The 27,020-nt window shown below is 45.2% G+C and overlaps 1 protein-coding gene across 1 annotated transcript in view; it reads left to right on the forward strand.

The window, feature by feature from the left end:
* The window catches only part of xkr6b (XK, Kell blood group complex subunit-related family, member 6b), an 83,167-nt gene extending 61,282 nt beyond the window's left edge, over window positions 1-21,885 (forward strand). The window contains exons 2-3 of the mRNA XM_056294923.1: window positions 19,843-20,039; window positions 20,915-21,885. Of these exons, the coding sequence (XP_056150898.1) occupies window positions 19,843-20,039; window positions 20,915-21,885 (1,168 nt within the window). The remainder of the gene's footprint in view (window positions 1-19,842; window positions 20,040-20,914) is intronic.
* The last annotated feature ends 5,135 nt before the right edge of the window (window positions 21,886-27,020 follow it).

The raw sequence follows: 27,020 nt of genomic DNA on the forward strand, positions 1-27,020 counted from the left end.
GCTCTGTGTTTGTGCAGGTGCACACACATGTAGTTTAGTGTGTGTGTGTGTTGGGGGGGCAGTGACAGGAGTGTCCATTATAATGGATGAAGTGACATATATCACACATCGATAGCAAGCTGGCACACTTCCTCTCCTCGATATGGGTTCCAATCTATCATATTAGCATGTTATGTAAAATAATCCTCCCCCTCCAGTCGGCATGCCTGGAGAACTGGGGCGCTTTAGAGACTTGCTGTCTGTGTGGGAGCATGCTGCATTTTCCTCAGGGTACACCCCCTAAAGTGGAAGATTAATATATCAATGGATGGCTTGATTGTATTTAAACATACGCTTGTGTTGCGTGTGTGTGTGTGTGTGTGTGTGTGTGTGTGTGTGTGTGTGTGTGTGTGTGCGCGCGCGCGCGCGCGTGAGTGTGCACGGCATGCGCGCTCGTGTGCTCTTTGAGGCTATACGTGCATTTGTGAGTGGGAGCATGTGTGATTTGGAGGGCCGCCCCCTTTATTTGCATGTCTGGAGCGAGCATCTATCATCATCATCAAGGCACTGCAAAAACAGCCAGGCAGCCAGGCGCCGCCGACGCTCTCGGGAGACAGACTGAACACACTCAAACCTTTACCGCAGCGCTATCAAACGTTTCATAAATGCCGCCACCTCTGGGGACACACACACACACACACACACACAGTGAAGTCAAACAGCTACTATTTTGTTGCTTTTTATTTCGTTTTGCTGAGTAGGGTTATACCTCTCTCTTTCACCTATTCTCTCTCTCTCTCTCTCTCTCTCTCTCTCACACACACACACATACACACACACACACACACACACACACACACACACACACACACACACACACACACACACACACACACACACACACAGCCACTCAAACACACACGTATATAGTTGCAGACAATCATGCAAACGCAAGCGCACAGCTGTCATATTCAGTGAGCGTAACCCTGTGAACGTCGTCCTCCAGTCGAAAACCCACAGGATTTCCAACACCCCCTCCTTTAGAAACCCACTCCTCCCTTTGTCAGTTTTTTTTCCCCCTCATGCTGACGGCCTGAGTGGCTCAATCCATTTTTTTGGGAGCCGGGGGAGGATTACTGGGCAGTGGAAAGGAGAGGAGGGGGTTCCTGCCAAAATGGTACAGCCTGATAGATGGAGGAGGGAGAGACGGCGTGTGTGAGCAGAATAGTAAAAAGAGCCCCCGAGATGATAGGGGGGGGAGTGGAGGGTGGATGGGGGTGTTGTTGGGGTAGGAGGAAGTGGGCAAGCGAGGGAGGGAGGGAGGGGTATGGTAGAGCGGAGGCACAGAGCCAGAAAATTGCATTGCGTGCCTGGTGATTAGTTTACCTCCTGGGTCTCATTCTCTCTTTCTCTCTCTCTCTCTCGCCCCCCCCCCCACTCCCCTGGTCTTTCGCGCTTCTCCTAGCCGCTGCCCCCCCCCATCCGTTTGTATTATGTATTTTGTCTTGCTACCCCCCCTCCCCACTTCCTCTGTCACTACATCACACTGTCACTTCTCTCCCTCCTCTCGTTCGCCCTCCACCGGATTCTTTGCCAGGTTATCTCTGCTGCCTCTCCTCTCGATCTCTGCCCCCCCCCCCCCCGTCCTCTATGTGTGCTGACTTGGTGTCTGCCTTGGCTCCGGGTGTCTCAGGGGATTTGACAAGCGTGAGATGCTGCCAAACCCGTGAGCAAGCCCAGCAAATCTGGAAGTGTGTGTGTGTGTGTGCGTGCGTGCGTGCATGCGTGTGTGTGCGTGTGTGTGTGTTTATATATAAATAAAAAAATCAATAAAAATATATGAAAAAAATCTCACCCTTTTTTTCAGGTGGTGTGTGTCTTCCTCCAGCTCGGGTCCTCTGCCAGAGGCTTGGGAGTTTGAGGGTTCTGCGCAGTATCTTAGCTGTTCCTAGGACCACACTAGACCTCAGATGTTGTTCCTGGAATCTGCTGGAGCAACGTTCCCAGTTTGGGGCTCACAGCCCTTAGTACTCCTATTACCACTGGGGCTACTGTGGATTTCACCGTCCACATCCGATCTAGTTCATACTTCAGCCCTTGGTATTTCCCTAGCTTCTCATGCTCTTTCTCCCCGATGTTGCCGTCACTTGGGATTGCTACATCGATCACTACTGCTGTCTTCTGTTCCTTGTTGACCATAACAATGTCTGGTTGGTTAGCCAGCACCTGCTTGTCAGTCTGGAACTTGAAGTCCCACAAGATCTTAGTTAGCTCTGCCATTCTAAACCACCTTTGGTGGTGTCTCCCATTTGGACTTGGGGACATCCAGTTTGTATTGATATATAGATATATATATATATTTACACACACACACACACACACACACACACACACATCCTGTGAGGTACATAATAATGGTTCTTTTTTCCTGCTTCTTGTGATGATATCAGCAAGAAGTAAATGCTCAAAGGCAGAACTCAGATTCTTGCTCAGTGCCTTTCCGTTAGTATGTAAGTTGGGGAGGCATTTTTAACACCATAAGCCACTGCTGCTAATTATACTCTTAAGTGCAATAAACTTCAGTTTCGAGGGTCTCTCACAGTAAGACATAAGTGCTGACACTGAATGGCAGGCAGCTCTTTGGGTTTGGCACTCTTTGAAAAGCAAGTGGGTCAAGCCTTTTCTTTTTAATCCATACGTAATCTGGCCCTTCGTCTGGTTTGAGAACTGCCTTAAAACACCATGGGAGAGGTGGAGCGATCCGGGAGGGAAAGATGGAGACAGAGAGAGAAGGGATTTCAGCTCAGATTGTACTGACATCGTAATTCTCTTTTCTGTTCTCATCCTTTGAGGTGATAAGAGCTAGATTAACATATTATTAATATTGTTATTGCTGTGATATTGCTGATTTGTGCAGTTCATCTGAGTCCAGTTGTATGTTAGGAGTTAATGCGGTCTCTCCTCTCAACTAGTGCTGGGCAATATGGAAAATATGGTTGTCACAATAATCATAGGGTAGTTTGTACAATGTTGAGATATATGTATACATAAATATATGTAAAATATATAAATATATATTCTAGATCTGTATATATATATATATCAGTTCCAGGTTCTCAGCCATATCCATGGATGTCTTGTTCTAGTCGCCCATTTCTCTTCAGGTTGCCATGGTTCAACACCTGACACGGTGCTTGTTAACCCGGGCAACGTCTGAGCCGGTATTACTCTATTAGTGTTACTCTCACTCATGTCTGACGTATTTGGCTAGTTTAGCGTTAGGAGTCTAAGCAACGGACTCTTACTGGAGACGTGTCCCAACCAGGGTTTGAATCCCCGAGCTCCAGCGGGAAAGCTGGCATTCTTATCTGCTGAGCTATCCAGGATGGACTGAATGACAGCACAAAGGCTCTGATCATAGCAGCACAAGAACAGGCACTCAGCATCAGCTCTGTTGAGGCAGTGGTCTACCACACAAGACAAGACTCAAGATGCAGGCTGTACAAAGACGCCCCTGAGACAGTCCAGCACTTAGTAGCAAAGTGTAAAATGCTAGCTGGGGAAGTGTACACTAAAAGACATAACCAAGTGCCTGTGATAGTATAGTCAAGTCAATTTTATTTGTATAGCCCAATATCACAAATTACAAATTTGCCTCAAGGGGCTTTACAGCAACACAACATCCTGTTCTTAGACCCTCGCATCGGATAAGGAACATCTCCCTAAAAAAAAAAAACCATAACAGGGGGAAAAAACAGGATGAAACCTCAGGGAGAGCAACAGAGGAGGGATCTCTCTCTCAAAACGGACAACGTGCAATGGATGTTGTGTTTACAAAATTATACAGGAATATCTGTACTGAATACAGACTGAAAGTCCCCAAGTCCAAATGGGAGACATCGCCAAAGGTGGTTGAGAATGACAGAGCTAAGATCTAGTGGGACTTCAAGTTCCAGATTGACAAGCAGGTGCTGACTAACCAACCAGACATTGTGGTGGTCGACAAGGAACAGAAAATGGCAGTAGTGATCGATGTAGCAATCCTGAGTGACGGCAACGTCAGGAAGAAAGAGCATGAGAAGCTAGAGAAATACCAAGGGCTGAGGGAAGAACTAGATCGGATGTGGAAGGTGAAATCTACAGTAGTCCCTGTGGTAATAGGGGCACTAGGGGCTGTGACCCCCAAACTGGGAGAGTGGCTCCAGCAGATTCCAGGAACAACATCTGAGGTCTCTGTCCAGAAGAGTGCAGTCCTAGGCACAGCAAAGATACTGGTCTGAACCCTCAAACTCCCAGGCCTCTGGTAGAGGACCCGAGCTTGAGGAAGACACCAACTGCAGTGTAAGAGTTTGGAAACATCTGTTACAACGTTTTGGTGTGTTTGATGTTTTGCCATAGTTCCACCGCTCCCTCTCACCCTTGAAAGAGCTAAAATTCCCTACGCTGACCTCTTGGGCACACAGCATCCATGGCCATGCCAGATATACAGTGTAGTTACAACAGCAGGCTTTTTGCTCACGTGCCTCAAATTGAAATCTGACAGTACATTTGAAACTAAGAGCAGCATAGGATACTGTGATGTACATTCAAAAAGGGAAAAAAACTAATTTAGAAATATCACCAGATCTGAGACATTTACCCTTATTTAAAAACCAAAGACAAATCAAAACCATATCACATTTACATTTACTCATTAGACAGATGCTTTTATCCAAATTGAGTTACAAGAACATCTGCAATTAGCAGACAAAATTCAAGTGTTACTGGCTGATATCACAGAGCGCTAAATATTAACGATATCATTGCCAAGACTGTGTGTAAATTTGAGTGCCTTAGATCATCAGGACGTACAGAATGGGAAAATCAAAGTACAAAGTAGATTAATATTGCGAGAAACGATAAAACATATTTAACAAGCGAGACTTAAAAAGAAAGAGGCTAGTTTCTGAATTGGGTAGTATGCCGCATGTTAGCACGTCATCCCTGTGCAGCTTGGTGGTTGACAGAAGTCGCCCTTGGCTGTACACCCAGATGAAGACTTGAAATAGTCTTTGGTGGAAGTGGATGCGTCTTCTTATTGGCTTAAAAGCAGTCACAAAAGGTACCATTTCTGCACAGTTAGTCACATACTAGCTTCATGTAAGATGTCTGCACAGTGCAAGACTGCACAGCTGTAACTGACTTAACAACTGCTTTCTGTCTCTGTGTTGTGTAGTTGAGTGAGACAAAAACACCAGAGTTGGAGATCTGTAGGGTTTATTTTTCTTCACAATAAAAAAAAAACGTGGGCATCAGTCACATAGCTTGTCCTCTCTATCTCTCCATACAGCTCCAAGTATATGTGCTCACTCACAGTATGTCATGTAGGATGTAGTATATAGCTTATTATGCATACTGACCAAAGTATAAAAACATATATAATAAACATAAAAACAGTCTAAAATATAATGAATGCACAGTATGAAACAGAATCCAAAATATACTAAAACAAAATAAAGTGCAATGAAAACAGTATAAAACACATTTATCATAGTAAAAATCATCAAATTATTTTACCCACATCAACCCATGTTCTTTTATAGTGCAAAAATATAAGAAAAATATAAGAAAAATAGCAAAGTAGCATACCTTCACAAGAAAAAGAAAAAAAACACGGACCGGCTGTACGTGCAAGATTTCTGCACAGTTAGCCACATAGCTTTGTGCAAGATGTTAGCATTGCCTTGTTGGCTGTTGGTGTCTTCATCTAACTTAGCTGCCACGTAGACATCTCATCTCATCTCATCTCATAATCAGCCACTTGTCTGGGGTCGGATCGGGTCGCGTTGGTGGCAAGCTAAGCAGGGCACTCCAGATGTCCCTCTCCCCGGCAACGCCCTCCAGCTCCTCCTGGGGGATCCCTAGGTTTTCCCAGGCCAGATTGGACATGTAGTCCCTCCATTGAGTTCTGGGTCTACCCCAGGTTCTCCTCCCAGTTGGTCATGCCTGGAAAACCTCCAAAGGAAGGTGCCCAGGAGGCATCCTAATCAGATGCCCAAACCACCTCAACTGGCTCCTTTTGACTCGAAGGAGCAGCGGCTCTACTCTGAGCTCCCTCTGGATGTCCGAGCTCCTCACCCTATCTCTAAGGCTGAGCCCAGACACCCTACAGAGGAAACTAATTTCAGCTGCTTGTATCCGCGATCTCACCCTTTTGGTCACTACCCAAAGCTCATGACCATAGATGAGGGTTGGAACAAAGATTGATGGGTAAATTGAGAGCTTTGCCTCCCAGCTCAGCTCCCTCTTCACCACAACAGTCTGGTACAACGTCCGCATTACTAGTGATGCTGCACCAATCCGCCAGTCAATCTCCTGCTCCATCCTACCCTCACTCATGAACAAGACCCCGAGATATTTGAACTTCTTCACTTGAGGCAACAATTCATCCCTAACCCAGAGTGTCCACGTAGAGATATGCTACACAAAACCGATTGCATTAGTGGGTTTGACTCACTGGATGATGGGGATACAAAGATCACTGTAACGATTCAGCTCAACATTAAAAGTTGTCCAGGTATACTATGATTTTTTTCCTGCTTTTTTTGTACCTTCTTTAAACTTGAACTGACAATCTCTGGTCCTTTCAATGTTTCTTTTTTTTTTTTTACCTTGACAGTGAAAAGCCATAGAGTGGGATGAAATGAGCAGCAGAAACACAGCACCAGTGTGATTCGATCCTAAGAAAGTTCAGACTCACGGTTCTGTGAGGAACCCTGTCACTATGTTTAAGTCTGGGCACACATAGTGTAATTGTAATCAGGTTAAATTACGCAATGATCCTCTATTTGTTTTACGGTGGCTCTGCTGTCATGCCACAGTCAGCTTTTTAGATGACACAGATTCTGTCCAGCAACACCAGGTGAGTGGCAGAGGTGTCTGGCCAGTCAGTGGCATCCAGTACCTCCATTAACTAGCGGTGAGAGAGATAAAAACAAACACCATGCGATGTTTGGCTCAAATTCATGAGTGAAAGAATTTGTTGTACGATGGTTTTGGTGAGCAGTCACTTCACCTCAAAGTTTAGACTATAATGACTGTAACTTTGTGTCAGCATGCATGCAGTAGATGGTGTGTAGAGCAGGGGCAGCACAGTGGCCCCAGTGGTTAGCACTGTGTTGCCTCACAGCAAGAAGGTTCTGGGTTTGAACAGAAAACAAATTCCTTTGTAACCAAACAACTGTACAATGGCAAAGATAAAGTGGCTTTCCTCTTTCAAATTTGAGATTTTAGGCACTCTGTAATGCACAGTAGATAATGTTGCTTCTTCTGGGATAAGCGTGATGAGTCTTCATTATAAATGGTCAAAGGAAATCGGTCATTTAATTGAGCTCAGGATGTTGTGTAGTATAGCCCCGTCGGTGCTGATTGCTGCTTATACCCAGCTAATGCACTCAGTAGCATTCCATATCTGCATGGCAAGGAAACAGCCTCTCTCCTTAGAGGCGATAGGGACTCTGCTCCTCATCCTTATCGTTCCTCAGTTCATTATTTTCAAACAACCACGATCTCAGATCAGCCTGGATCTCTGGCTTCTGTCCATCTGAAGGCAGAGAGGCATTGGTCACATGGCAAGTGGAACCCCCCCTGCCCTACCATTTACACACCACCGCCAACTTCCCCCCTCCTCCACCTCCTTTCCCTACCCGCTCTTCTCCTCTCTGTTCTTTTCCTATTCTTTTCCTCTCTTCCTTTCACAACTATCTCCTTTCCTCGCTTCCCCCTTCCCCCTCCACCCCTTCTCTCCCGTCTTGGGCTGAGCTCATTGTCACGTGGGTTGGGGTACCTGAGGACCGTTGCTAATGGTGACAAATGACTGTGGCTGCACAGAGAGAGAGGAGAGGATGAGAGTGAGAGCTACTCTACATGCTGGGGGTCAGTGTGTGTGTGTGTGTGTGTGTGTGTGTGTGTGTGTGTGTGTGTGTGTGTGTGTGTGTGTGTGTGTGTGTGTGTGTGTGTGTGTGTGTGTGTGTGTGTGTGTGTGTGTGTGCGTGTGTGTGCGTGTGCGTGTGTGCGCACACACGCACTTCGTGCACAGACATGAGAAGGAAGGGAAGGAGAATGCTTTTGATGCTGCCACATGAAAAAGCAATTCTGATATAACTCAGTAAGTGAGCTGAATTCACTTGAATTGAAATCAATTATTTCTCGATGATTTCCATTGCGGCGCTGAACCGTGTGAAAGCTAAATAGTGCTTAGGGCTAATTTCCATATCTCTCTCATTCTAATGCTGTAGATTACAACAGATTTATATTTTACTGGTGTATTAATTTCTCACTGGTATCAGTGACCCTTTTGGAAAAAAAGACGAGAAAAAAATAAGACGTCCACCATAAATCACTTTTCCATCACCGACCTCATTGCATGTATTTTGGGTGTCTTATGATTACAGCAATAATGTTTAGTCAAGACGCCAGGATTAGTTGCCTAGTAGACACTACAGGAGTTGACGGGGCGGAGCAGACTTGACAAAGCATCCCTCATCGCGGCTTGTCGCCTCCCATCGCCTTCAGCTTGCATCATGTCAACTTGGTCTACACTCGACATTTCAATAGCACCTGATGGTGAAATCACCCAGAGGCACTGGTCACAGATCATTATGTGATTGTGTGTGATTATATCTGAGTCATCCTTGGGGCTCAGATCTCAGATCAGCCAGCATTTCAACCAGGCCCATTCATAGCCATGATGTAGATGAAGAGATGTCTTATCTAGGATCTGTGTTATTACAGTCATAGGAGAAACCTGCACTAACCATCAAGTCTTTAAAGTGGGTGCAAAATGCTTTGCTGTTGAACACACCATTTGCCACACACTGTGCATAAAGACCATATCCTCCGTGTTATATTTTGCACTTTTCAGTACCATACTTATGTTAATAAATGAATAGCTGGGCATCCAGGTAGCGTAACGGTCTATTCCGTTGCCTTCCAATGTGGGGATCACCGGTTCGAATCCCCGTGTTACCTCCGGCTTGGTCGGGCGTCCCTACAGACACAATTGGCCGTGTCTGCAGGTGGGAAGCCAGATGTGGGTATGTGTCCTGGTCGCTGCACTAGCGCCTCCTCTGGTCGGTCGGGGTGCCTGTTTGGGGGAGAGGGGGGAACTGAGGGGAATAGCGTGATCCTCCCACGTGCTACGTCCCCTTGGTGAAACTCCTCACTGTCAGGTGAAAAGAAGTGACTGGTGGCTCCGCATGTATTGGAGGAGGCATGTGGTAGTCTGTAGCCTTCCCCAGCTCAGCAGAGGTGGTGGAGCAGCAATCGGGACGGCTCGGAAGAGTGGGGTAATTGGTCAAGTACAATTGTGGAGAAAAAGGGGGAATTTTTTTTTAAAAACCCAAAAAACAGACCAGCCATAGAGATTATTCTGCTCGTTCTGTTTTACTCAGCCATTATCGAGTCCATCATAACATTTTTTATTACAGTATGGTGTGGTGGCACGGACAGTTATATGTATATATAGCTGCATATATCGGCATCGGCATCAGCAGTCGGCCAAAATGAGTTGGAAAATATCGGCATATCTGATATGGGCAAAAATCCAATATCATGCATCCCTACTGCTCAGTATTATGGCTGCTAATGGAGCGTTAGCCCTACAACAAACACACACACACACACACACACACACACACACACACACACACACACACACACATATAGTGGAAATCACTTATAGTGATCGCAGTTATAGTGATCAACCACTTATACTGATCAAAAGTCACTGAATGAGATCGTTCCTATAAACACACTGTTTAAATCATCCAGTTGTTGTGATTAAACAGTCCTCTGGAAGTTATCATTTTGGGTTCTTCATGTGGGAAATTAGTAAAATAAAACCAAGGTAATTCAGGAAGTCTATTTCTTAAATGTTTATATTTTACTTGCTTACTCCCATGTTGCTGAACGGCTCCACGGAAAACCCGCCTTCAAAATCACCAGATAGCCACAAGTGGCATGGACTTATCTTCATTTTTAGGTCTCGCCTCGGCTTACTGTTATTAAAAATGATCTTTTGGGGATGCTAAGTGATGCTACTGTAACCGCGGAGTCTATTTTCTCAATTCCATACTCAAGCATTTGAAGCAGCTGTTATTTTCTTACTGCACAGTAGCCGACAGAAGGTCGCCATCTTTCCATCAATAAAATTCAGTAAAATTGAAAAGTAGCTTGTTTCATTGCATAATATCTATTCATTAAGTGTAAACATGTCGATTAGATGGTCATCAGAAGGAGAAAAATACAGTGAAGAGGAGCAAGACTACACAAAAAACACTGCATACATGTGTGTTTCTCTGAGTTTTCTCTGCTCACCGAGTATGACTGATAATATAATCCTTTGTGAGGTTTTTGATTTGCACAAAGAATGGAGTGGCTTTAACTCGGCGTTTCCGAAGCGCGCCGCTCTGTGAAAACTTGTGAAGTGGTTAAGCAGAGAGTCGGGACAATAGGCGGCTAGACAGACTGGGATAGACTGACAAGAGAGATTGACAGGAATAAAGAGACAGACAGGAGGAGAAATAATGGAAAGCCCAGTGGGTGGCAGGGAAAGCAGAGAAGAAGGGATGTTGCATACCTTGGATATCTACAGTAGCGCTTTTTAACATTATAAGATGGCGGCATGAACTTACGTTTGCAGTGGCCTCACCCAGTGTTGTCCATGCAGTGTCTTTGTCCACGTCTGTTTCTGGGTTTGTGTCTTCGTCTGATGGCTGAGAGAGCTGGTGCTGGATCAGCTGGGGGAGCTTGGTCTGCTGCGTCCTGTGGGCCCAGGGACCACGGCCCTGCCTGGAGCTGTGCCTGAAGAGGTAACATCGAGGGCAGTCTGACAGGACACGGAAGCGGGGCAGGCTAAGCTAACTGCTAGGCCATGCGGACTGGCAGTTCCGATAACACTGAGGGCGGTCTCGCAGCAGCCTTGCCTGGTGTTGACTGTGTTTTTAGTGTCGTCATGTTGAATGCAGGGAGGTGTGTCGGGGATGTCTGGCTGGGAGAGCTGGTGTTGGATCGGCTAGGGGAGCCTGGTCTGCTGCGTCCGGTGGGCCCAGGGACCACGGCCCTGCCTGGAGCTGCACCGAAGAGGTAACACTGAGGGCGGTCTGACAGGACGCGGAAGCAGGGCAGGCTAAGCTAACTGCTAGCCCATGCGGACCGGCAGTTCCGATAACACCAAGGGTGGTCTGGTGGCGGTCTCGCCTAGCCTTGACTGTGTTTTTAGTGTCGTCCTGTGGAGTGCGGGGAGGTGTGTCGAAGGTGTCTGGCTGGGAGAGCTGGCGTCGGATCGGCTGAGGGAGCCTGGTCTGCTGCGTCCTGTGGGCCCATGGACCACAACCCTGACCGGAGCTGCGCCCGAAGAGGAAACACCGAGGCCGGTCTGACAGGATGTGGAAGCAGGGCAGGCTAAGCTAACTGATAGCCCATGCAGACCGACAGTTCCATCAGTCATCCTGGCTTTCGCTCTCTTGGACAGTGAAATTTTTTTTTTTTTTTGGATATGTTGGATATATGTATTTTTGTAGTTTTTGTAGTTTGTTTTTTTTGTAGTTTGGCTATATGTGTTCTTGTAGTTTTTGTATATGTGTTTTGTCTGTGTCGCGCTGCTGTAGGCTGGGGGAAACGATAGTTTATTTCATGTCATGTATTTGCGTACATGACATGAAATGCCAAATAAATGTTCCCGATTCCTGATTCTCGAAGTGCAAATCACCAGAAGACCGGTAGGACAGGTGTTGGGAACAGTGAAGTTAATGGTCACAAAGCACCCACAAATTTTTGGGGACAGGTTGATGAAAACCATAAAGACACACAAAAATGGTAGAAAAGGGAAATATTCTGCCCAGTGCTTTATTCCGATGTGTAAAATTTCAAATTTGAGAAAGAAAAAACAACGACAGAAAAACTGGAGAAATTTCTACCTGATGTCCTGTGATGGACTGGCAGCCTGTCCAGGGTGTCTCCCCGCCTGCCCACCAATGACTGCTGGGATAGGCTCCAGTATCCCCCGCGACCCTGAGAGCAGGATAAGCGGTTTGGGTAATGGATGGATGGATGGATTTCTTTCTGAATATTTGAGTAAAACGTACGGTTACCTTTTTAAAAAGTCAATCATTTTCAGGTTGTAGAATAGCTAATAACGCGCACAATGTCACACTCCCGTCAACACTTACTGCTAATGCATGTTGCAGTCTGCAAATGGTGCATGATTCATTTTGGAACAAGACTCAAAGCCAAAGCAATGAAAGTATTTTTTTCTTTTTCACTGTAGAAGAATTCAAGGCGTTTGCGGTGTAATGCAGGTCTAGTTTTCAATGTAACCTGAATGAGGGAAATAAGGGCAAAGGAGAAAGGAAGGTAACACCAAAAGGGTGGAGTTGTGTTGGGGGGGGGGTGAAACAATGGAGGGAGATAGGGAGGGAATGGCGTTTATGTCTTATGGTGCTGCAAATGGGAAAGCAGCACCTGCTGTATCACCCCCCACCACCACCACTACCACCATCCCTGAAACAAACAGCAGCATCACAGAGGAAACGCAAACCCCATAAGCGAGAGAGAGAGTGTGTGTTTGTGTGTGCACGCGCACATGCATGATTGCATGTGTGTGTGTGTGTGCATGTAGGAGAGGCAGGGCGGACGAGGGAGAGTTAGAATCTCGCTGATGAAGGAAGGTTAAAGCAGGTTGATTGCAGTGGTACCGCCCCTGTTAAAGTCCTCCGAGTGACTCAGGGTGTGACTCATCGCTGATGGCATCACGTAGCCTCCATCTTATGTGCACGCGTGCCGGCACGCGCACCCTACACTGATTTTTAAAAACTCCTCAGGCCTTGCATATGTCATGTGTCCTCAGTGCTCAATGTCCTGCCTAACTCCTCTTGTTACAGTGAACTGAATAAGGTCTGGCTCATGGTCAGCCTTGGCTGCTGTAATAGTATTTGTGATCCCATTTTTACAAGAGACAAGTGCAGTCTTAACGCCCGAGTACTGCCACCAGCCTAAATGATAGATGCTTTTAAATCTAGCTAGATGTGTGTGTGTGTGTGTGTGTGTGCGTGTGTGCGTGTGTGCGTGTGTGCGCGTGCGTGCGTGTGTGCGTGCGTGCGTGCACGTACGTGTGTGTTGCTGGACCTATTGACCACCCACTCAAGGGATTAGTGTAAAGTTGGCTGGATGACTCATCGGTCAATGACTTTGGAAGGGACGGAGGAGGAAGTGTGGCCGTGTGCAGCCAATCACACCCCCCACACCCCCCGTTTGTGTGTGTAACTGTGTGTGTATGTGCATGTTTGGGGTTTTGTGCATGGTGTTTGAGATTCAACGGTCAATCCCTCTCCCTGCCTCAAAAGGGACAGTTTGACTACCTCCATATGTTGATTAAATGAAGCCCCCAGACTCATGAGTTGTGTGACGTCTATCACAAGGAAATTATATATATATATATATATATATATATATATATATATATATATATATATATATTTGTATAGCAAATGGGTTATTCTTGCAGTAATTCAAACACTGGTCCACTAGTCCTTTAGGCACAAGTCTTCTAGTCCTTCAGACACCAACACCTCACAATAACTCGTGCTCATCTTGCTTCGGTAATCCCATTCATAGAAATATTGTAATTACAACTTGGAATCTCTTCCCTTGGTTTACAACAGTCGTTGTCCTTTGTGTGTGTGTGTGTGTGTGTGTGTGTGTGTGTGTGTGTGTGTGTGTGTGTGTGTCTACAGCAGTGGCAGACGGCCGGGCTTGGAACACGACCCGGCACAGCGTTGAGCTGTTAGGCCATGCGTACGCTGCTTAACGAGCCATGAGCGATCGCTATGATCTTGCCACAAATAATTCATGAGGAGCCGTGTAGAGGAGCTATGGAGCTAAAAAGACGAGGGAGGCGAAAGCATAAAGGACCGGACCACAGACTTAGTAGAGAGACAATGGAGGTGAAAGAGAGAAGAGGAAGAGAGGAATTCGCTATGTCTCGACTATCTGTATTTGGAATAACAAGGAAAGCTGCTTCTACCATGATGCATGTGTGTGTACGGGTGGGTGTTTGGGTTTGCTGGTGTCTATGAGCATCAGTTTTTAAGGGATCAGTCGTGTTGCTGCACCCTAAATATCACTGTGGGAGTGTCGATATCACAGTGTACATCACGCTCCCCGGATGTGTGTGAAACGCTTGTGAAGGCAATGGGCTGTGTGTGTGTGTGTGTGTGTGTGTGTGTGTGTGTGTGTGTGTGTGTGTGTGTGTGTGTGTGTGTGTGTGTGTGTGTGTGTGTGTGTGTGTGTGTGTGTGTCCGAAGTGAGGGAGTGAGTCCAGATCGTTCTGGCAGCTGTGAAAGCCAGTGTTTTCACCCGAGCCGTGGGAATGTGGACAAACGGTGTCACCAAACAGAAAAGGTTTCGGTTGGGGCCCTTTATTAATAACTCTTATTCGCGGAGGCAGAGTCTTACATCTGTTATGAATCATAGCTGACAATATCGACACCAAACAAAACACCAGTGTCACGGGGCATCTGGGTAGCGTAGCGGTCTATTCCATTGTCTACCAACATGGGGATCGCCAGTTCAAATCCCCGTGGTACCTCCGGCTTGGTCGGGCGTCCCTACAGACACAATTGGCTGTCTGTGGGTGGGAAGCTGGATGTGGGTATGTGTCCTGATTGTGGCACTAGCACATTCTCTGGTCGGTTGGGGCGCCTTTTCAGGGGGGAGGGGGAACTGGGGAGGAATAGCGTGATCCTCCCACGCGCTACGTCCCCCTGGTGAAACTCCTCACTGTCAGGTGAAAACAAGCAGCTGGCGACGCCACATATATCAGAGGAGGCATGTGGTAGTCTGCAGCCCTCCCCGGATTGGCAGAGGGGGTGGAGCAGTACCGGGATGGCTCGGAAGACTGGGGTAATTGGCCGGGTACAATTGGGGAGAAAAAGGGGAGAAACCCCCCCCCCCCAAAACAAAACCCAAAACACCAGTGTCACTGGGAGTGTCAAATCGTGCAGAACCATGTTGAACCATTCACAGCAATTAACATTTTCTGTACCTTTCTGAGCAAACCAGCAACTGGGAGACTAAGGAGCAGTATTTCTGCAGCACCGCGGACCAGTGAGACGAATCAGAGGAACATGCAGACTAATGGAAACAGGGGTGCAAGAAAAAGGGTCTGTGTAGGTTTCTGTGGCATGCCATTAGTGACGGAGGGGGTTTGACTTGTTCCATCTGACATTTACCAGTCTGACTGGAAATGTCACAGAATGCCAGGCTTTACCTCTGGATATAATGGTGCCTCTTACAGCCCAAAGCTATTGATCCCAAAAAGCTTTTGTCCATTTTTCCTTTTCCCTTATCCCTGCCCAGTGTCACAAGACGGAGAGCTTTCCCCATCTGCCTAATATTCCTTGAGTAGCCAGACATTTCCCTACAATTTCATAATAATAATAATAATAATAATACGCTTTATTTGTGAGCGCCTTTCAGAGCACTCAAGGACACCTTACAAAACGCAGTAAAAAAACAAAACAAGCAGCACTTTATCAGACAGCATAAAATCAAAACAAAGCAGGGTAGACAATAAAAAGTTAATACAACAGATAAGTATAAAATCATCATCTGCACAAAACTCAATTAAGTGTGGATCAGACTGAATATGCCAGTTTGAAAGGGTGCGTTTTGAGATGGGATTTGAAGGTTGAAAGAGAGTCAGTGTTGTGAATGTCTTGTGGGAGAGACTTCCATAGGTGGGGGGCAGAACGACTGAAGGCTCTAGACCCCATGGTAGTCAAGTGGGCCGATGGCGTAGTGAGTTGGAGAGCAGAAGAGGATCTGAGAGTGGATATGAAGGAGTTCAGTAAGATATGAAGGAACTAGGTTATTAAGGGCCTTCATGTTTTTTTTGGGGGGGGGTTGTGCCTCCATGCATCAGCAGTCCTGTGCAGCTTAATGGGGGAAACGTACTGTATGGATGGATAGCAATGCAAGGGCTTGGGTCGGTTCCCTCTGGAAACCCCTAGCCGAAAAATGCATCTGTTCCAAGTGTTATAAGGCACTTGAGATTAAGGAAAATGTTCTCTGGATGGCATCCAGTAGGTTCCCATCGGCTTTTCTTTGACATTTGAAGGCGCTTCCCGGTGATGTTCTGTTGTACGGTCTAGTCAGCTCTAGATGAGATACTAACATGGACACTCTCTCAGCACCTTTGTCTGCAGGCAAAAAAATTAGGGGGCAAGATGTCTGAAGTAACCAAGTTTGCAGTGACAAATTGCAAAACATATTTTCCACTTGTTTTATTAAGTTTATGCAACTGTTCGTGTGCCTAGATGTGCTCTAGCTTGCAATGTCCGGCTTTTTATTACAGCCAGTGCATTTAAAACAACAGGAGCTTTTTGCAGTTGCTCATTTTAATAGTTCCTGTCAGATAGGACTTTCTCAACACGAATGATACTGGGCAGTCTTTTAGGTTTTCAAAGTTACAGGGGAAGGCGAGTTGTGGTGAATTTCTAAGAGGAAGCCGCTGTGGCTTACAGGCAAATATGGCCAAACATACTCATTAAAGACATTTAGGTAAAACCTAGGGTCACCCAGGTTTTATATGTGTGGATTTCCGGAAGGCACTGACTAACAGAACTAGCAACTCTGTTTCATATTTTTGAATGGGTATCTGGGATGTAGTTAAGAGTAAGGGTTAGGGGTTCAGAGCTGAACCACCAATGCAATGCAATGCATTGTGTCCATACATGTCAGTAAGTTGAAAAAACACCATTATTTCCAGGATTGTAGCTTTAATGCTTTTTGCCAAAACAATAATCACAAGCAAGTGGGCTCCACTTAACCTTGTATGCTTTGTGGCCTGATTTCAAACCAAACAACAAACGCTTTCCCCATGCACAACACAGTGACTCACCGCACCCTAAGAAAACATTCATAGGCACTTGTCCGGCTTTGTTTGTTATGCTACAATGAAGTAATGTCGCACTTGTGAGCCCTGAATTTAGATCCAGGACCATTCAGTTTGTTTTAGGGGGGGCTACTGTCTAGGTTATTTCTGTCCTTACTGTCCTCAGTTGACTGCCTTCACATCAAGTGGTAGATTTATTTGGCCACTCAGCCAGCTCAGGCTGATAGACCCTGCAGCTACCACCCAATATGCAATAGTCGAATTCACTGTTAAGGAAACTATAAACCACTTTGACTAGCATGGTGTTTTCAATGGCGTCATAGAGGACCCTGTGTCTTTTCCTGCAGAAAATGATGATGACCAAACCACACCTCAGATTCAGAATCATGTTTATTGGCCATGTAGGTTTGCGCATACATGGAATTTGACTCCGGTTTTGTGGCTCTCTCAGTGTACTTAACATAGAATAACAACACTACAACACAACAATCTTCAGATATATACACAAGGATTGACTTATACAGGTGAAATAAGAGGTGAAAAAGTGCAATGGTGCAGAGAATATATCAGAGATGCTGAAATACGTAGATGTTAGCAGGTTACTTACATACATGCCTGAGGTAGTTGGAACAGCTTGTGACCAGGGTGTGATGGGTCTGCAGTGATGTTTCCTGCCCGTTTCCTGAGTCTGGAGGTGTATAAGTCCTGCATAGAGGGCAGGTTGGCGCCAATGATTTTCTCTGCAAGCATCTCCGTTGCAGTGTTGCACACCATCTTTCCACACAAACACAGGGTTAATCAAAAGATGTCCACTTTATTCATTGCTTGCTCTCTGTCTTGCGCGCACAATAACTGGTGGCCCCATTTGAGGCTTTGCGTTTCACAACAAACCCAAACCCAAAGACGGTAATGATTATAATTAGCCCTGAGATGTGTATTACATTTCACAGCACAGAGTGAGCTTTAAGATCTTGTCCCCTTTGAAATGTAGTAGTAGCTTCTGATTGCAGCTGGAGTTTGATTCAATGAGCCGTTATTTCTCAGCTGTACTATCTACCATCTTCCTGATACTACTGAAGCCATCTCCCCAACCAAACCCATCATAATCACATACCAGCAGCTTACAGTATGGTCTTATGAAGCACATACGGCAATGAGCATTGTGTTGCTTACTGTTTGCACTTTACAGAATATTCAATAACGCTGTCTTGAGTGGGAATAGTGAAGATTGTAAAATCTGTCATACCAATTTGGTCACAGATGCCTAGTGGTTTATGGTGATGACTGTGAGATGCTTAGCCCCTCTAGATCCCTTGGACTTATCATAGGATTGATGCTTTTTCCTCATCATTGCATCACACAAGGCAGTATATGTGGCTTCAAACCTACTAAGCGATGCTAATACTTGCTCTGTGCCCAAGGGAGCGTCTGTGCACTGTGTGGTTGAGAAGTAAATGTAGCTGACTTTGCAAATGGCTTTCAGTTAGATTTGAAGTGGATAGAAGTTAGAAGTCTTCGGTTTTTTTTATAGTTCTTTTAGTTTTTGTTTATGTTTTGTTTTTTTCCATCTGCACAGATCTGTAAATTTTTTCTCTTCTAATGTGTTATTTAAATGATAGAAGACTGTAAATAGAAGATTCAATAAATATCAATAAATCAATAGAAAAATCAAAAAATTAAAAAAGCAATTAAAATTCAAAAAAAGAAGAAAAATCAATGGAAGACTAAAAAATATCGATCGGACGTGTGTGTGTGTGTGTAAACTTTGTTTAACGAAACAACGGTAGGGAAAGTGCTCAACAATAAGGAGCAAAATAATCCAGATAGAAAATAATAAAATAATCCAGATAATCCTGGATTATATGTATTATATATAAAGATAAATGTAGGGGGAAAAACCTTAATTTATAGCAGTACAAGCCTGATTCATGTGTCACACACTCATCATTAATATTCCACTCCTCATTTGTTGAGCACTTTTATCAACACCATTGACGGTTTCCAAAAAAAAAAAAAAAGGCTATATATATATATACATATTGTGGCAGGAATGAGGAAAAACACAGTAGACCAAGGCGAGTTTGATGTTTATTCCTCAACTCCAAAAACCAACTGCAGCAGGAACAACCCTGCACCGGCGAGCCCGGGAACGTAAACCACGCCCCCAGCTCACAGTCCTGCTGGGTGAGAGGCATAGCCCCTTGTGTCCGCCACAATATATATATATCCATTCCATTATCCAAACCGCTTATCCTGCTCTCAGGGTCACGGGGATGCTGGAGCCTATCCCAGCAGTCATTGGGCGGCAGGCGGGGAGACACCCTGGACAGGCTGCCAGTATATATCTCCGATTGGTATTTTTATAGTCTTTTTTTTCAGATATATATATCCTATTGCTATTTTCTATAGTCTTCTATTGATCCTGCTATCATTGCAGATTAAAGTCTCAGTTCCCATGCTTCTAGAACTGGCAAAGACTCATTTTTGTTTACAAAAACTGGCTGGGCATCCTAAAGACCATATACAATTCCTAAATTAAATGGTATAGTCTCTTAGGTGTTGGTAATTCTGTGAAACTGTTTTTCAGATATTATGTTTATCATCAGACAAAGCCTGAAATAGATTTAACAAATTCTCTTTTATTCAGTTGGAGCATGTCACATCCCTCATAGATGCAGATGGATGCATTTTTGCCATATATTGAAGACAGTAGCTGGGAATGACCAAGTGTCGTCCAAACTCAACCACATGTACTCTAAATGACATCCTGAACATGTGATCCACGCATCTGGGGAAACCCAAGCGGCATCACTTCTCTTATCACTGGAGTGCCGCATCCATCACATGTGTGCACGGTACATGAGAACAAGGAGGTAATTTCAAACACGCTGGAGATCGCCTTACAAACCATCCTGTCTCTGTTTTTCCAGGTACATCCGCACCATGTACCTCGGCATACAAAGCCACCGGCAGAAGGAGAACCAGCGACGCTTCTACTGGGCGATGATGTATGAATATGCCGATGTCAACATGCTGCGGCTGCTGGAGACCTTCCTAGAAAGCGCCCCTCAGCTTGTACTTCAGCTCTGCATCATGATCCAGAGCAACAGGGCTGAGAGGCTGCAGTGTAAGGGGCTCCCTAAGACTCTGTGTTGTCATTAGCGATTTGTATGCTGACATATAGTCCTTTTTTTTTCTTTTTTCTTTTTTTTTTTTGTCATTGTGGGCATCTTTTTTTTTCTATTTTTTCTACATTTGCATAGTTTTTCACACCAATGTCTAATTTTTAGATCGTTCCCTAAATTATGGCGAAAATATTTCTGTCAGTTTAGTAGTGAGATTCATGTCTTAAATGAATTACCATATTGCAATATGATGGTCATTACTTGGTAAATTGCCATGTTGTCTACCAATATCTAACGTCTTTCAACATGAATCATCCCTATGATGGTACAAACCTCTTAAACAAGAATGAGATTTCAATGACTGAATAATCCACATATGTATAACCATATACAGAGATGCTGTAAATTGATTTGACTGAAATGCAACCCCATGTGAGACTAATTTGGCATGGCAGTCAAGTTCAAACTACAATTAAGGGATTAGAGAGTCTTTATAGTGTACATTGCTTTGCTACCAGAGAGTGATTAAACTTGTAGGCTATTTGATACAAGGTCTTTTAACTGGTCATAATGCAAATCAAATGGTCATCATTTGGGTCAATATTCCTTTAAAAAGGATTAAAATCAGTATATTTGTTTGTATCAGTGGCCTTATCCAGTGCTTTGATTGACTGCAGAGGTCCTTGTAAAATGAAATTGGATCTTTCCTTCCCATTTCCTCTCCATCCTTCCAGCAACACCATCTATCAATGTTCTTTTCTTTTGTTCTACATATACTTATTCAGTAATGTCGTACTCAAACTTTTTTCTATCTTCTATGTTTTACCCTTTCTCTCGCTTTCTCTCTTGCTCTCTCTCTATAAATATATATCTACAGGTGTGTCTGCCATGGCCTCCCTCTTGTCCCTGGCCTGGGTGCTAGCCTCTTATCACAAACTACTGCGTGACTCACGTGACGACAAGAAGAGTATGAGTTACCGGGGTGCCCTGGTGCATTTGTTCTGGCGCCTCTTTACCATCTCCTCACGGGTGCTCTCCTTTGCTCTCTTTGCCTCTGTTTTCCACATCTACTTTGGCATTTTTGTGGTGCTCCACTGGTGCGCCATGGCCTTCTGGGTCATCCATGGCGGCACCGACTTCTGCATGTCCAAGTGGGAGGAGGTACTGTTCAACATGGTGGTTGGCGTGGTCTACGTCTTCTGCTGGTTCAACGTGCGTGAGGGCCGGACCCGTTACAGAATGGTGGCCTATTACACTGTGGTCCTGCTGGAGAACGCCGTCCTCAGCTCCCTCTGGTACGCCTACCGCGACCCGGCCACCACTGACGCCTACGCCTCCTCCGCCCTCTGCAGTGTCTTCTTGTGCTTTGCCTCAGGTGTGGCCTGCATGGTTCTCTACTATGGGGTACTGCACCCTATGGGGCCTCGGCTGAGAGTGCTAGCCAGCTCCTGCTGTGCCGAGCTGCTGTGGGGCCTTCCATTACCCCCTGAGGCTGAGCCCATGGCTCCTACACCAGGCCCTCGTGGCTCCCAGGCTACCCCCACACGGGGCCTGGCGGGGGAGTACATGGAGTCAGATGAAACCGCCACAGACACTTGCCTTCCCGTTTTCCAGGTGAGGTCCACAGAGCCCGTGGATGCTGCCGGCAGGCCCATCCGGCCCGAGGGGCCTCTCATCAAGATAGACATGCCCAGAAAGCGCTACCCAGCCTGGGATGCACATTTTGTGGATCGGCGCCTGCGCAGGACCATAAATGTGCTGCAGTACATTAGCCCTAACGCAGTGGGCATCAGGTATAGGGACGGTCCACTCCTTTATGAACTCCTGCAGTACGAGTCCTCCCTCTGAAGGCATTCACCCTCACAGCTCTGTCACACTCTCTGAACACAGAGATACACACTTATTTTCTCCCTTTCTTCCATTATGCTCCTCTACCTTTCTGGATATAATCTATCCATTTGACTCTTGACTCTCTCTTTCTCCCTTTCATGATTGTTCAGTTTTTCTGCAGAAAGCGTGTGTATGTGTGCGTGCGTGCATACATGCGTGCGTACATGCGTGCGTGCGCGTTTGTGTGTGTGTGTTGTCGCCGAGAAAAACACACAGTCACAATTTATTTTTGAGATGAAACATACAGTACAGAGTGAAATTATGAAGCTATTCTATGTGACAAATACATTTACAGAAGTCTAATATAAACCCCTCCGCATTCATAGAATGGGGTAATGTATGAGTGTGTAGATAATGTATGAATGTTTCATTATGAAATGTGTTTAATGCATAATACTGTATTGGTGATTTAACCTGTGAATATTTGTGAAGGACATATTGTATGTCCCTGTGACATAGGACTGGCACAAAAGCCTGATGGGAATGATGGAGGAGACTCCCGGAGGTGGCATGTCTTTGCACATACCAACATTAACTGCCATTCTTTATGTATATTATTGAAACCTGTGACATTGTCCCTTAAGTCCTTAGCCAAACGGTGTATTGCATTAACACTGAAATAATTACTTGAAGACGTTACAGATTATGGAAGGGAGCAAAACAGATGTGCGTGTAGTAGTTTCACACGGCATCTCCAGTTGTGAGCGTACAAGACTCAAGTTTATCCTTGCTGTACTATTTCTGCTCCAAATACTACATCGTTCTCGTGTCACATCTGGAAGAAAACTAAGCACACTGACCTTCAGTCATTTGCGCACACACACACACGCACACACACGCACGCTCCATTTTCACAATACAGACTGCCCCCGTCTGGCAGTAAAGTGAAATAGCATGCCTTATTATTTAGTACTTTTAAATGCTTGGCCATGACATAGCACAAAAAAAAAATTTAAGTGCAGCAAAAATAACCGCTGTAGGTGACAAAATATTTTCTATGTGCCGTATACCACCCCCCACCCCCACCCCACAAAAAAAATAAATTGCAAAATAATAAAAAGAAAGGAAAACTAGAATGTAGCAGATAGAGCACAACATTTTTTGAATTAGCATTTCTAGGAAGAAAAGAAACCAACAAAGCATAATTTTCAAGTAAAAACATTCCAAAGACCTTTTTGAGATTGTAAGGATTTAGTGTGGGCGGAGGGTGTCGAATGTTGCGTTTAAAGCCAACAACACACTTGCACAAAAATGTTTGTTGTGCAAAGACGGCCTTTAAAACATCCTCCACCATTCCCCTCTGAATCATAGGAAGTACGTCATTTTCCACCTTTCCAGTTTTCATTTTTGTTTTATTCTTTTTTGCCTTTCTTCTATTGGACAGAAGTTTTAGGTTGATATATATATATATATATATATATATGCTTACTGAGTGCAAAGGTTTGTCATAAGGGTTGGAAAAAAAGGAGTATATGACAGATCTGAGAAAACATTTGTATGCTACTAGAATTCAGTGTTTATTGTTTGTGTCCATCATTTGTACTTATTGACTTTAATATCTTTACCAGTGCATACTTTTTTACAGAACAAAACAGGTTGCAGTGACAAGAAGCAAGCTCCTTCAAATTAGCGTGCCCTAAACAAGGCTGCACTCTTACAATGGGTGTGCAGGGCAGCTGATCTGCCACCTGCTAGTGCAGTGCAAGCAAAGCCAAAACACATCTTACCGTACTGTCGTTCCCATTTCTTCACCCCTACCGATCAACCACCAGAGCAAAAGCAGTGCAAACAGCTGTGCCACGTGTACGCCTGCTGTGCATCAGTTATACTTTGAAATATATCTCTCAACTCGGATCTGTGGTTGCCATCCGCCGCAGGTAATCTGTGGGGGTTGAACACCGTATTCGCCGGTGAAGAAAAGATAAGTGTTAATGCCTTCTTTGTCAAAGGAGCTTGACTGAAATTTCCACAGAGGGCTACCAAACAACTCATGAGAAAAGTGAATGCATTTCATACTCCAATTTTATCTATTTACTCAATGATTCATCTGACTATATAGTGTGTGTTTTTTTACATTGTAGTGTATGGCATGACTTTAGTATGAGGCATTAGTACAAAATGCAACCCCCCCCCCAAAAAAAAAAAGCACCAAGAGCCCTACACGAAACAGAGGATCCTTTTCCTTGCTCACTGGCTTTCTGCTTAGCTGTGGCCCTACGTGCCTGCTAACATCGTACTGTAAATGGCAGATGCCCTGTGAGTTTAGGCTAAAGGGGGGTGAGGGGGTCTTTGCCAGGGTTGGAAAAGAACATGAGAACAGACCCTGTGAGAAGGTACTAGGTGAATTGTGAATGTGTCGCTGTGTGGTCGTGTGCAGGAGACATGAGTGTTCAGACATGTGTGTCCGTTAGCATGTACTGTATCGCCTACGGTATGCATTGGTTTGGAATGCATATATGTTTGCATGTTGGTGTGTGTGTGTGTGTGTGCGTGCGTGCGTGTGTGTGTATGTGTGCGTGTGTTCTCGGTGCTTGTTTGTGTGCCTCTTCGGCCTACCCACCTGGCTCTGTTCCCTTGCCGATTGTTCGGCTCCCTCCCTGGTTGCTGCTCCGCCCTCTCGCCCATCTCTTGAGTGCAGGGCCTCGGTGTGATTCCCCGTGCTAAAACTCATTTTCTGGTTACTGAACAAAGGGGGTTGAGGCTGAACAAACTGGAGATCCTGACATGAGAACATGCAATGAGGTACACTGCCATAACCAAGAGCTTCAACATCCAGGGTCCACTTGCCCTTCAGCTCAGAAATGATGTTCAGCCCTGAGGAATTGAGAACTTTTGGGTCAGCTTGAGTGGAAACAAACATACCACACATGCCATTTTGCACTGTATAGATCTACTCGTCCGTATGCAACAGCAAATTGTATCCCATCCTTTACCATAGTTAGAGTGGTTACTCACTGTCACGGTGAATAAACAGCCATGCTCGTCGTAGTTAGTCGGTAAATTAATAATTTAACAAGTGATACTGTCGAAATGATTTATACAAATTTAAAACTAAAACAAAACAGCCAACGCAGGGGTTCCTCAGGACCAACGTATAAGACCACTGAACCAGCTGACTCAGGGGTGTCTCAATGCAGTTCTTATCCCCAGGCATGTCCTCAAGGGTCTCCATTTTTTCCTTACCATTTTACATCCTGGACCACCCTTGTCTGCTGGGATAGTACCCGCTAATTATGTTTTTTTTTCCTTCCATTTTTGTCTTTGTGAGGGATTGTTCATTATTATTTGAATGGTTCTGGGGGGGGGCAGGTTTTTGTGGTAGTTGGCTGCCTGGCATCCCGTGCACCCTGTTCTGAACTCCGTTGACCTTTTTCCAGACATGGGCTCATGTCAAAAGTCAAAATCAGGTGCAGATACACTGTGATTCATTCATGTCTTTGGGTGGGGGGGGGGGGCTATGGTGTCACGCGGCGTCGCCAGTGAGATGACGTGCCACGTTGTTGCTACCTTCATCTAGCGGTGCTCAAACCTCAGATAGCATTTAGAGCACTTGGGTTTGGCCAGCTGTTTTACTATAACACTGGCCACGGCAATGAATAAAGGCGTCTCCTTCACATCACGTAGATAGATGTACCAGTCCGGCTCTACTAAAACTGACCACGTCGATTGATTGATTTGCCAACCAGTTTTGTGACGCATTGAAAAACGCGTTTCTATAAGCGCGATTGCGTTTCGTTTTGATATATTTTCAACAATGATTTGCCAAAGGCCACACATGACGAGTTGTTTCTTCACTTAACCTACAAGTTTCAAGAGGTGATCATGTATTAGAAGGCAAGCGGCAGCTCTTTTTGTACTTTACACGTAGTATTGTATGCAGACTGTCCAACGTTAGTAGCTATACCGCGCGCAAGGTCACAGATCAACAAAACCCTCAGTCGAGACACACACACACACACACACACACACACACACATACACACAGCAAGAGCGTCCAAACAGCAAACGTTTTGCTTCTCCCTCCTTGTTGTGCCTTGTTACTTTGGGTGCTTCAATCCAGCCATGGCAGCCAGGTCCGCAAACAACAATGCCAATTTCTATATTTACTTATTTCATGTGCCAGCACACCTAACCAAGACAACCACGCCAGACGACGTCTCCTCCCGTCTCTATTCCAAAAAAAAACGGACGAAGCCACGTGGTTGTTGGTGGGTCTACTCGCTCGGCATCCCCGCTTCGTCGTAGGCCAGGGCGGAAGATGCAACCCGGTCTCGGACGTTTCATCCAGAGACGGTCCAGACCACGTGTTACGTAAAATGGCCGTTACTGAAGAGGGCAACCCAACTCTCCCATGTGTTGGCCGTTATTTTTTAGTTTCAGCGGACGGTTGATGAAGAGGACAAGGGTCCGGGAGGGGGGATAGGCAATACTGAACATCCTTTGTTCTTGAACGCAGAGTTCTCTACATTTTTTATTTTATTTTATTTTTTCTTCTCTGACAGTCGAACAAGTCGAGTCAAAACGGTCCCCCGGTTAATTTAAACCAATCTGGATTAAAAGGTGAGAACGACCTCAAAAAGACCCCCCGCTGGGTTGGTGAGAGATGGCAGCCACAACACAGCTGAACATGTCGGTCTACGATTGTTATGTACTTTTTGTCTATGCCTTTACATCTTCTGTCTTGCAAAGATGAATGATTTGTAGTGCCAAGGCGTAAAACTTTTGTGTCGTTTGTCTTGTGTGAACAATACATCTTCTAGCCAAATGAGTAATGCCTGCAACGAGGAAAAAAAACAACAAAACAAAAACATGGAAGAGGTTAACGATAAGAAAACGCGCAAGGTATCCGTCATTTTGCATCTCCTCAAGAGTGGAGTGATATATTTGAAACAGGCCCAAAATCACTTGATTCACTCTCGAATTACCTCTTTTCCTGGTTGTCCCGCCACCTCCCAGCATGCCTTTCGAACTCATTGTGAGGTGACCCTCGACATTTAGCATGCTCGCTACTGTGCGATGACCCCCCCCCCCCCCTCTCTGTTTTCTGCATTCATGTGTAGCAGCAAGACAGTGTTTGACTCGGTTGAAGTCTA

Source organism: Lampris incognitus, chromosome 15 (assembly GCF_029633865.1).
Source record: "Lampris incognitus isolate fLamInc1 chromosome 15, fLamInc1.hap2, whole genome shotgun sequence".
In the NCBI taxonomy this organism is placed as follows: Eukaryota; Metazoa; Chordata; class Actinopteri; order Lampriformes; family Lampridae; genus Lampris; species Lampris incognitus.